This window comes from Hyperolius riggenbachi, chromosome 5 (assembly GCF_040937935.1).
Source record: "Hyperolius riggenbachi isolate aHypRig1 chromosome 5, aHypRig1.pri, whole genome shotgun sequence".
Lineage (NCBI taxonomy): Eukaryota > Metazoa > Chordata > Amphibia > Anura > Hyperoliidae > Hyperolius > Hyperolius riggenbachi.
The window spans coordinates 322,110,231-322,122,863 of NC_090650.1; the positions used below are offsets into that span (position 1 = coordinate 322,110,231).

Consider the following 12,633-nt stretch of genomic DNA (forward strand, 5'->3'; position numbering starts at 1 on the left):
TTATTAAATGGAATAGTAATTAATTATAGGTCCTGGCTCCCTTAAACTTGCTTTTTACGTATTAGTATATACTCCCAGTTAAAGGACACCTGAATTAACAGGGATATGGAGGCTGCCATATTTATTTCCTTTAAACAATACCAGCTGCCTGGCAGTCCTGCTGATCTATCATGCATCAGCTTTGTCTGACTCACAAACCTGAAACAAGCATGCAGCAAATGAAGTCAAACTTAAAGAGAATCTGTATTGTTAAAATCACACAAAAGTAAACATACTAGTGCGTTAGGGGACATCTCCTATTCCCCTCTGTCACAATTTCCCCGCTCCTCGCCGCATTAAAAGTGGTTAAAAACAGTTTTAAAAAGTTTGTTTATAAACAAACAAAATGGCCACCAAAACAGGAAGTAGGTTGATGTACAGTATGTCCACACATAGAAAATACATCCATACACAAGCAGGCTGTATACAGCCTTCCTTTTGAATCTCAAGAGATCATTTGTGTGTTTCTTTCCCCCCTGAGGGGGGAGTGCATAGCAGAACCACAACACTGAAGAACTTGGCAGCCTTCCAGACACAGGCTGACAAGTCTGACAAGGGAAAGATACATTGATTTATTACAGAGACTGTGATAGTACAAAGTGCTGCAGTTAGCCAGAACACATTAGAATAGCTTTTGGAACTTGTAGGATGATAAAAAACAGGATGCAATTTTTGTTACGGAGTCTCTTTAAAGAGAATCTGTAACGACAAAACGTCCCCTGGGGGGTACTCACCTCGGATGGGGGAAGCCTCAGGATCCTAATGAGGCTTCCCACACCGTCTGCCGTCCCTCGGGGGTCTCGCTGTAGCCCTCCGTACAGCGGTGACGTAATATTTACCTTCCTGGCTCCTGCGCAGGCGCTCTGACGGCTGTTGGCTCCGAAGGAGGCGGAAATACCCGATCGCCGTCGGGTCCGCTCTACTGCACAGACGCAAGTCTCCGGCGCCTGCGCAGTAGAGCGGACCCGACTGAGATCGGGTATTTCCGCCTCCTTCGGAGCGAAAGCAACCACAGCGCCCCCGCTGGAGCCTGCAAAGGTAAATATTGAATTGAACAGTCGGGCCTGTCGCCGGCTGTTCGGAGGGCTGCAGCGAGACCTCCGTGGGACAGAGGACGGCGTGGGAAGCCTCATTAGGATCCTGAGGCTTCCCCCACCCGAGGTGAGTACCCCCCAGGGGACGTTTTTCATGTTACAGAGTCTCTTTAAGTCAGAAACATCTGATTAGCATGATTGTTCAGAGACTAAAGCCTTCCACACATGTTCACAATAAGATGCATGTGGCCTGGTGGGGATCAGCACCCGATGCCTTGGTGACATTGCAGGGCTGAAGCTGTACATACGTGTCGCTAGCCTCCAGGCTAATGACATGTTATCTTCCTATGTGGGACAGCACGGGTATGAGGTCACACAGTGGAGAGAACAATGCTCTCAGCTGAAGTAATACGCCAGGCAGATCACTGGCCGAGAGGGGTTGTGGGTCATTATTTTGCAGTACTGTATAGCGAGTTCCTGTCTGAATAGTGAATGTGCACATTTTTTAGTGAATTAGATCTTGTGTTATGAAATGACAACCAGTGAAATGCAACTGATGACAAGTTTTCAAACTATGTAAAAGTGACAAAACAATCATTATATCTTGTATTTCTTGTAGAGAAATTCATTAGTAAGTGGATGACAGAGAAACATATTTGTACTGCCGTCTGTCCACTACTATTCCTTACCCCCTGAAAAAAATCCTCTCTGAAATTATGCATACAGGCCGTCAATTCTGATTTTCGGTTTGCAGACAAGAGGAAACTACGTACAGTGAGGTTTGTCAACTAGTATGTCTATCATACGCACCACTATAGGCCGCAGCCAGTCTTTCATCAGCAGAGGGGCATAGATCTTTTTGAAGAACAAAAAGAGCCAGCTTTTCGGTTTCTCGGTCCTGCGACTCCTCTTACACCCTGGAATGCAGCACAGGATGTCCAGCCGGTTCTTCTGTAAACATGAAAAAATAAATCAATCAGTCTTCATTCATTCTTCTAGCAGAGGTCAGAGAGTGAAAGTCAAGTTTCCTTGAGCTACTTTCACATGCCAAATATACAAAGCCAAAAAAAAAAAAGAAATCAGAGATGATTTCCATACAACAGTACACAATCTGACATTATTTTGTTCTCAGAACAACCCAACAAGTATCTGGTAACCCAACAAGTATCTGTATAACCCCATATGCTATACCGGTAGTTAGTTTATGTAAGTATTGCATGATCAGTAGAAATGACAATCTTCTCCTCATGGACAGTAAACAAAACAGTAAAGATAAAAGAAATACAGAGAGCCCAATATAGTGTAGTATGCAAAACAAGGGGTTGGAAATGAAAAGTATATAATGTATATACTCACAAACGTGGGTTACCGCCTAGGTAACCACTATATAGGCAGGTGAGGAGATTAGACCTGTCCTCACTCAGGATTAAAAGTCGCTCTCTGTAGATAAGGAAAAATGGGGATCAACCCCTCCACCAGGGGTGGATATTGATAATGTAAGAGTGAACAGAGGCGCCAGCAGGATAAAAGGTTCTAAAAGGCTTAAAATCCCTCAGGAGGTGGTGGTGGACTCGTCTCCCCGAAGCAGGCAAGATACCGTCAGTTTTATGACAACAGGTTTATTAATATACTCCAAAACAAACAGTGCAACGCGTTTCACGGGTATGTTCCCGCTACCTCAGGCAATAAACAGATAGGAGTACACAGTATAGTCTCAAGGTCACGAATAGAACCTTTTATCCTGCTGGCATCTCTGTTCACTCTTACAGTAAACAAAACAGAGTATGGTAGAAATAAACATATTCCAGTGACTAATTCATCATGCTGGTGATCGGGTCAGAAAAAATAATTTTAAATATATCTGCTACCAACACCAACTCCACTGTTGATGCACCAAGAAATAAAAGAAACAACTTTGGAGTCATCCCGGCTCTAGGAAGACTTCATACAAGCTGAGTGCACATATGTGACAGTACTGCTCACAAGAGATCTATTTAATATTGGGTACAACAATAAACAGTTAAACATTCACACAACTGAGCTTGACAGTCTTCTAATGTTACTTTTACTATGTCAATAGGTTAAAGTAGATCTGTTTTTGTGTAAACCATGCTCAAAGTGTACTTAAAGCAGATTGACATAGATACTTACTGTGTCATTCTCGCCCCCACCGTTTCCTGCACAGACCCCTGAAACATATCTGGCAAGAGCTTGTTGGATATGTTTGCACAGCCGCACTCCCCGCTGTACTGCGACTGCGTGATTATGACCACGACTGCGCAGTAAGCTGGAGCCACTCATCCACGTGCAGCTCCTTGCTACTGCGCTGGTGTGGCTGTTCTCATGCAGCCACAGGACAGCCATGCTGGTGCAGAAAGAGGAGCCTGGCAAGGGTCCCAGTGAGTCACCGGCTTCCAGTGGGTAGCCCGCCCCCTGCTGAAAAAAATTCTGTGGTGTTTTTGTTACTGGAGATAAAAAACACCACAGCATTTTTTCAGCAGTAGGGCAGAACTACATGCCAAAAGCCGACGGCTCTGGGAGCTATTTAGGATGAGCAGTCCTGACAGGTAGCTATAACTTTATGGGACAATACAATGAAAAGATTAAATTAGACTGAATAGGCTCTTTAACTGACTGCAGCCAGGAATTTAAACCCTGGTATGATGTGTCAAAAGTGGTGTCCTTAACCAATTCCCTATCTAGCCACCACTGTAAAATGGCACATTTTGGAACTCCACATTTACCTCTTGCCGTGTGATATCCAAACCCAGCAGGCTCACAAAGAAGGTGATCTGAAGCAGAAAGTCCAGGAAGACTGCCATGCCAGCAAACAATGAAAAGGTCCGCACAGCTGGCATGCTGGACAGCGCTCCTGCAGAGACACAACAAGCTCACATTTTATTAATGTCTTAATTACCCCTGTCAATCGCCTTTCGATGATAACCTACAAAGCCCAACTTCTGGAACACTGAATGCAAGTACTGGTGCATACAGAAAATACAGCATTTTTCACTAGAAGCAAATACTGGCACATTCTATACAAACATACAAAGGGGTAAATTCCTGGGAGCCTGACTGAGCAACGTTTAGGCTATTTTATCTGTAGTAAGTAGGGTCAGTGCAACTGTACTGAACATGGATAGATTTAGAAAGGCTCTCACACTATGTGGCTGGATAGCACCTATTCAGTAAGGAGTTCTTGGACAAGTCTCCCTAACACTGTTACTGCCTACTCAGTGCTCTCTAGTGGCTGCCTCTCGGGTGCTTTGATTCCGACAGGAGAAAACCGCTATACAACTACTGGAATCATTATGTGAGTGTTATAAGATAGAAATAAGATACGTCAATGACATTCTAATTTTTCTTGTGTAAAAGTTTATTGCAAACTGTATGCAGCTTATAACTGGGGCAGCACATCCTATCAGATTGGATAAAACCAATTCCAAGATGCATACAATTTGTATCCAAGTTGGAAAAATTAGCATCTCAATGACCATTCTCTATTGCAAGCACGTGTCATTAGTTCTCACTAAAAATGCAAACTGGGATTGAACACAGGTGAAAATACTCATCATAGTTGGTGACTAATGTGGTAACAACCAGTAGCTCATACCACGGTGCACAGTGCAGCAACCAGAAATCATGAATCATCAACAAGAAGCAAGCAGAAAGATTCAAGCTTACAAGCTGTGCAATTAGTTTTCATGAAGCCTTGAAAAAATGTGTTTTCAAGAATGCAGAAATAATTAATTTAGGAACTGTAAACAACCTTTTAATATATAGCAATAGAGAACAAACCTAGGAAAAAGGCCACAGTTTCCGAGAATGCGGACAGAAATATGCTTGGAGCAACATCACCCAGGACTCTGCCAATCTGTTCATCTAGTTTCTCGTTCTGCAAGCGTTCATCTCTCTGGAAAAATAAAATACAGGTTAAAATGAAAAGTCATATTATACTTCAGTACAAACTGTTGCGAGAGCAATATTCTGCGCATTTGTTGGCTTGCTTACAGAGCAGAACCCTCAAACAAGTCCTCAGGGCATGCATTGTGGATACTCAAGTGGTGTATTAATCACTAATCATTTTTCCTGTGATACTATGAAGATATCGCTTTATCAGTCACCGAAGATCGGTTAGGTGACCATTAGCTAAAGATAGAAATACATAACTTGATTTTCCATCGAGCGATTAAGCGATCAACTTTATTGGGCAAGCAACAACAGTGTGGTTGATCAAAAGTTGGTCGACTTAGTGGCCCACACGCTACATGCAACTACCTATGCGATTCTTCTTCACTATCGATGTGAACAATGTTGTGCCTCCATGCTCTGTAACCAAAATCATGTGAACAGTAGCCGATTCCTCTACGATCAACCGATATCTTCCAATTTCCATTGATCGTGCAGAATGGAAAATAACTGATTGTTCCTCTATCCTATGACATAATCTGATCTATTGGTAGATCGCACAGGAAAATCGAGTAATGATCGAGTTTACTTCAGAAAAAGTCATAAACCCTTGAATATCCTACTGAGAGATTAGGTTGTTTGCAGAAGACTTCATGAATCCTGAAAAAAATACAAGCTCATGCTGTTTGAGTGGGCATAACTATGACAATTTGTTTTAAAAAAGCTCTAAAAAAATAAAAAAACTAACGATCGAAGCAGCGATCAGAGACCACCAATAGAAAGGCCTATTTGTGTGAAGAAAAGGAGGCAAGATTAATTTGTGAGCCAAGTTGTATGGCCGTGCAGTTACATTTGTTTTCGGCTAACAGGCCCTACACGGGCCTGGCCACGCGTCTCCTTCTACGCGTTCACGTCCGCAATAGCGCCCTGTGCAGGACGATATTGCGGACAGGAACGCGTAGAAGGCTATGCGTGGCCAGGCCTGTTGGTGAAGTGAAAGAAGCTGGCAGCGGGGGACAGGAGGATCTGATCGTGACTGCGAGGGCTCGGGACAGCTGCAGGGGGCTGATAGAAGCCCCAGGTGAGTAAAACTGATCATTTTTTTAGGCCTAGGTGTCTCTTTAAAGCTGCAGAGTGCTGAATTGTGAAAAATCACCTGGTCACTAGGGGGGTGTAACCTGTGGTCCTCAACTGGTTAATCTGCTCCACTGCGCTACTCTGCCGAAGGGGGAGAAGCAGGCCCCCCATGTTCGCTACAGTTATGCCACTCAGTTTGAGATTGTTCAATAGATGTTAAATCTTAATAAACGATTTGTCCCACGACTTAGACTATGTTTTAGATTTTGGCCGTGATTGAGTTTGATACCCCTGCTCTAAGGAATTGCACTGGTAATAAGACATCAAATAGAAAATGGATGTACCATCCTCCCAATTATATAAACATAAATCATTTTATAAGAGTCTCTGGGAGTTTAACAGGGATTCCAAGTATCACAAAAGTTGATTGCAAGTATCCCAATAGATGATCTAGGTTTCTGAATAGGTAACAATCTTCACCTTTATAGAGAATCAATAAATCTATGCATGTGAGGGGTCACAAGCACAGAGGAGTCACAAGCATTTATACAATATACTGGATAGCATAAAGCTGTACCTGTAAAGACTGCACAATTATATAGATGTTGTCAACTCCAACTGCTAAAACCAGGAATGGGATGACCTCGATAACAATGAGGGTGAGTGGAATGCCAGCATAACTGAAGAGACCCAGGGAGCAGGCTACAGAGCTCAGGACAATCAGGATACCGGCTATACCTAGGGAAACCTTAGAATCCACCTGGAGATAGGAGAAGATAAAGTTATAAAAATAAACAAAACAAAAAAATCGATAAATGAGGAACAGGCATAATGATAGAATTTAATTTTCCAAATATGCATAAAACACCCCAGCTAAAAGCAGAATATCTGGGCTCAAAGCACAGCATCATAAGTATGTGGGGAAAGAACTGCTGTGTAAAGTCTATAAGACCCAAACGACCCCCCTCAAAAAAAAGGTGAAAGGGTAAAAATAAAACATTAATTCCATATAATGTTCCCTTGTGTATTTGAATCTCACTGTTGGCTGTGTTAATCTTACCGTATCTGTTTTGTTATGATTTTTTTTTTCTTTGTGAATTTAGAAACATAAGAAAAATCCACTCGTCAGGAACCACATGCAACTAAAACGGCACTTGTAGGAAGATCTGACCTTTACAGGAAACAGGAACTCATGAGAATATGGAAGTAGAACTCGCTGACTGCCTTTTGAAAAATGACATTTTCCTGGCTGATGTGCCGATTTTCTGCCTATAATACTTCCTGCAATAAATTGTAGAAGCTCTCAGAATTGATTGCTGGGCCTCCACAATGTGCTCTATTCGCAAAACTTCTCAGAAATGACTTATTTATCACCCAATTGATAAAAATACCATTTTGGCACATTTACCAGCAACATAATCACTCAAAGTAAGTTATTCCTGATTAACTTACTTTCAATATTAGTTTTCTAACCTTAAATTATTATTATATTATATTTTTGCTCTTTGTAAGCTTAAAAATGTAACATAGAAAAAGTGAAAACAGAAGAAAACAGGTGAAAAAGCTTTGTGAATCATGCCCATGGTGTCTTTTTTTCAATGATGGTCTTCTTCTGTTGCCTTCATGAAAATGACAGGAACCAGAAGGGCAAATAAACGCTGTTTTTACTTTTCCTGTGGTTTTTGTCTTCAGGAACAGTAGGCAACTAGGAATAATGCGGAACTCTACAGAGCGTCAAAATGGTTTCCAGCCAAGCAGCTAAGCTGGCAATAAGCATGCTAGACTGCAGCTCACTAGTATCCAGCCAAAATATCAGCTGAGGAATATTCATTCCATGTCACTTTCCTTTTGTTATTTAGAAACATATGTTACAATCAAAAGCTTAATTTTGGAGACGCACTTGCTAAAATGATTGACAACGTTTCAGCGCCATGGTATACGTTGGTGCTTTATAAATCAATAATATTACCTTTGGCACTTGTGGGAAGATCTGACCTTTACAGGAAGCAGGAACTCATGAGAATATGGAAGTAGACCTTGCAGACTGCCCTTTGAAATGACATTTTCCTGACTGATGTGGTGTTTCTTTGCCTATAACACTTTCTACAGCAGATTGTAGAAGCTCTCAGAAATGATTGCTGGGCCTCCACAATGGGCTCTATTCACAAAACTTCTCATAAATGACTTATTTATCACCTAGTTGATAAAAATACAAATTTGGGACATTTACAAGCAAAATAATCACTCAAAGTAATATTACTTTTCTTACCTAAATTATATTATATTTTTGCTCTCTGGAAGCTTAAAAAAGTAACAGATAAGGTGAAAACAGAGGAAAACAGATGAAAAAGCTTTGAGAATCATGCCCATTGTGTCTTTTACCAGTGATGGCAACTTGCTGCCGCTTGTATCCTTGACCAAAATCACAGGAACCAGGTAAAGTAAAAACAGGTTATGGCTGTGAATTTGCCAGCACTAGTCTACTTTAGGGGACCCAGCAGGAATCTTCACAGAGGAATTCTGGTAACATGATTGGGTGGTTGGCACCCTCCCGCTCTACTGGTTAAAAGTTGTAAAGAGAGGATCAGCAGGACAGCCAGGCAATGTGCATCGTTTAAAAGGAAATCAATATGTTAGCCTCCATATCCCTCTCACTTTAGGGGTGCTTTAAAGCATGCAAGGCTGAAGTTCCCTGGTGTCCTGCCAACATATGAGGCAAGAAACATTTAGCTCAGTACAGTGGACCAAGATATTCCCAGCTCTTTACATCCAAGCCCCTCTTTTCCTATTTTGTAAAACCTTCTAGATCACTGAAAGAACAAGGATATAAAGCAGGTGCTGTAACGGTGCTGGTTGCATCACTGTGAAGATGAGCATTACAGCTGGGCAATTAACATTTTGTAAAAAATAAATGAAGAAGCCAGGCCCATCTCTAGGGTTTGCACGTACATTCGTACACTGTCAGGATTGCGTACTAGTAAGGCTGTTGCCCTTGATGTGGGATTTGAGCCCTTTGACAAGAATTTGAATCCCGGCTCAAGCCTGTACCTTAAACAGTAAGGAATCTCTGGGCAAGGCTCCCTAATGATCCTGGTCGCCCGTGGAGCATTTGAGTGCACCAGGAGAAAAGCACGTTCTGAGTCTTGTCTTCTCTGTCTTCTATTTTCTCCTATGCTGCTGATCCCAGAATTAATTCTAAACTAGGCGTGGGTGTAGTATATTTAGTAGTATATTTATATATATTAGATCAGTGATTCAGTACCTAGCAATTAGCAGCAGCAACAAGTTTCTATTCATAGTAATCATGCTGTGAGCAGTTCTACCAGTCTTCTGAGGCCTGCTGACCCCTACAGTCATGTGACGCAACAGTCACATGATCATCAGGTCATTGGGACTCAAACTAGTGACTGTAGTGTGCATGGCTAAGAAAGGTGAGGACTGTATAATAATCATTGCTGGCAACTGCATTTAAATGGACCTTGGACATTGTCTTGCTCTCAGCAGCGGTCGTTTGTTTAACCCTTTCGGGACCGGCCGCCTGACCCCCCTTCAGGACCAGGCATTTTTACAGAAAGGTGGGGGGCGTTTGGGGGCTCAGGCAGCCTGATCCCTGCAGGGTCTGGCCGGGCTGTCTCCCCCGTGTGGCCAGGTGTCCCCCCTTGCCAGCAGCCATCACTCACCTTCCAGGCTCCAGCGACGATGCCGCTCCGGCCGCCATCTCTGCTCCTACTGCCGCTCAGTTCCGGGTCGCGGCTTGATGACGTCATCAAGCCGGGACCCGGTGCTGAAGTCAGAAGGAGCAGAGATGCCGGCAAGAGCGGTGGGGGGCGCCGATCGTCGCGGGAACGGCAGGGAGGTGAGTGGATCCTCTCCCCCCCCCCCCCCCCACTGCAGCTGTCAAATTGATCACTACGATCAGACGCCGATCGTAGTGATCACGTGATCAGCAGCCATACGCGATGGCTGCTGATCACTAATGGGAGATGTCAGCTGTCATATGACAGCTTAATCTCCCCTCTCCGGTGCGCACGATCGCGTCGGGATGGTTAGTTAGAGCGGACGTTGAATCAACGCCCAGTCAGAACGGTAGCACCACCTGCTGGATGTTGATTCAACGTACTTGGTCCCCAAAAGTTAAACCCCTGTTGGCGCCGATAAAATCTTTTTCTTTCAACTCCATTAACATGTACTTAAGTTTAGCCACAACTAGTTGTTGCTAGTGACACATCCCTAATGCTGGGTACATACTATGAGATTTTCTGGCCGATTTACTGTCAGATCGATTATTTCCAACATGTCCGATTTGCTTTCCGATCTATTTCCGAGCATTTTCCGATAGATTTCCTGTTAAAGTGCACGGAAATTGATCAAAAAATGCTCGGAAATCAAATCGAACATGTTGGAAATAATCGATCTCAAAAGCCAGGATCCGCACCGTCTTAATTCTCTAATATTTGCAGTTTACACACTACTTAGCAGTCTAAATGATTTTTACAGAGCAGGCTGTGAACTTTTGACCTGTCCTGTGCAGAAAAAAAAAACAATATAGTGACTGACACTTGAGAATAACCTTCAGAAGACAGAGCTCTCTGCTACTTTGAAAGTTGTGGAGCTCAATGGCTTATTTGCATAGATAACAACTGGAATTTCTTAATTCTTCCTGTACTGGAAACAGTAATAGACATATGTCTCTGCTCCGGTTTTATTTCTCAGCTGTACTACACATACAAATCATCATCATTTTTTTTTCGCTTCAGTGTCTCTTTAACCACTTTATCCCATGGCGGTATTTACCCTAACGGACAAGAGCAACTTTCACCTTTCCGTGCTCATCCCTTTCATTTGCCAATAGCTTAATCACTACTAATCATAATGAAATGATCTATATCTTGTTTTTTTCACCACCAATTAGGCTTTTTGGGGTTGATATTTGTTTTCAGTAATTATTTTATTTTCTATGCATTTTAAAGGGAAATACAAGGAAAAAATGAAAGAAATACACTTTCTCCAATTTCATCCCCTATGGTTTTAATATAAACACTGCTATGGTACATAAAACCCACACATTTTATCTGCCTATTTGTCCTGGTTATCACAAGATTTTAATTATGTCCCTAGTACAAAGTATGGTGACAATATATTATTTAGAAATAAAGGTGGATTTTTTCTTTGGTGTTTTTTTCCCCCACTATTTGCACGTGCACGGGAATGCACGAGTACCCACAGGAGCGCACACGTGCACGCGCAATGCGGCAGCAGCACTGTCTGACTTATAAAAACGTCCTGGAGCCATTAAGAGGCTCTAGCAGGACCTTTTTATAAGTCAGCATGTCATTAAGTGGTTAAGTACTGAGATCTAAACAGCTCTATGACTACAAAACAGTTACAAATTGAGATCTAAACGGTTCAGTGTCTACAAAACAGTATTTGTGTTCGAGTTGAGCGATTTGTTTATACAAAGCATTCAGTAGAAAGTATAGTCTCTCAATGTACGTTAACAGTGCATTAGTAAAATGGAAAATCCAGAAGGATAAAACACTACTCACAAATATGCTACTGCACTGGTTGATCTGACCCAAAGCCAGAGAAATGTAGACAAACATCAGAGCATAACTGATGAGGACCGTTGTCACATCACTGTTGCTTTCCCTGTTTAGCTCATCTTCAATACTCCTCTCAGCAGAGAAGGAGATGGATAAATTTGGGTTGTTGTAATTTTTCACAAAGTTGATGAATCTGGTGAAGGAAAGATAATCCATATATGGTGATAACGATGTATTTGTGCTGAGGAAGTAACATTGCATTACCTCTATGTAACAGAAATGTGCAGGATTCAGCAACATGAAGACCGCTTATCTAGAGCAAAGGTTATGCTAGGCTATGTCTATGATACTGAAATGTCAAACTGAAACTTACTCTCTCTCCCAGGCACGGGCCTTGTTTATCCTTTCAGTGTCGTTGTGGAAGTTGTTGACAGGGAAGGTAATCACAAGCGCTGTAGCATTGTTATATGCCTCTCCTGAAATAAAACAGAATTTCAGCACACAGCCCCAGGTCTCTGCCATGCTATTATTGTGGACTATTTCAGATAATTAGGATGATCATCTGAAAATATGTTGCACACACTTCTACAATTTACTGGAATGTATTAATTGAAGATGAAATCACACCAAGCATTGAAAATGAAAGAAAATTCAGCAAACAATGGACACAAACCAACACCGACCACATCATGTTCTTTCACAGAGGCAGCCCAACTAGTTGCTAAGCACAACAGCATCAGTTTGTTTACAATTGTTCTTTACCAAATCACATTTGCAGTTTCAATCATGCTGAAGTATATTAAACCCATTACAAGTTGTCAAGTTTTCTGCCAAAAAAAAAAAATCTATCTGTACAATTAACCTTAGTTTTCAGACATGTCTCTCCCCGCCTGGTCACAGACATTATTGGAATGGATGTAGCGCTCACCAGAAGAGCAGATGTCCTTTTACATTTCCCTACAATGTCTCTAATATCTAACCAGAAGATGAGGGACATAGTCGCTTACTGGAGAAGAGTTCTTCAAAGCTCA

At 42.1% G+C, this 12,633-nt stretch overlaps 1 protein-coding gene across 1 annotated transcript in view; it reads right to left on the bottom strand.

The window, feature by feature from the left end:
• The window catches only part of LOC137518873 (NPC intracellular cholesterol transporter 1-like), a 124,791-nt gene that overhangs the window by 33,474 nt on the left and 78,684 nt on the right, over nt 1-12,633 (bottom strand). The window contains exons 11-16 of the mRNA XM_068237267.1: nt 11,976-12,078; nt 11,606-11,795; nt 6,637-6,819; nt 4,872-4,986; nt 3,818-3,945; nt 1,884-2,024 (exon numbers count right to left, since the gene is read on the bottom strand). Coding sequence (XP_068093368.1) covers nt 1,884-2,024; nt 3,818-3,945; nt 4,872-4,986; nt 6,637-6,819; nt 11,606-11,795; nt 11,976-12,078 — 860 coding nt within the window. The remainder of the gene's footprint in view (nt 1-1,883; nt 2,025-3,817; nt 3,946-4,871; nt 4,987-6,636; nt 6,820-11,605; nt 11,796-11,975; nt 12,079-12,633) is intronic.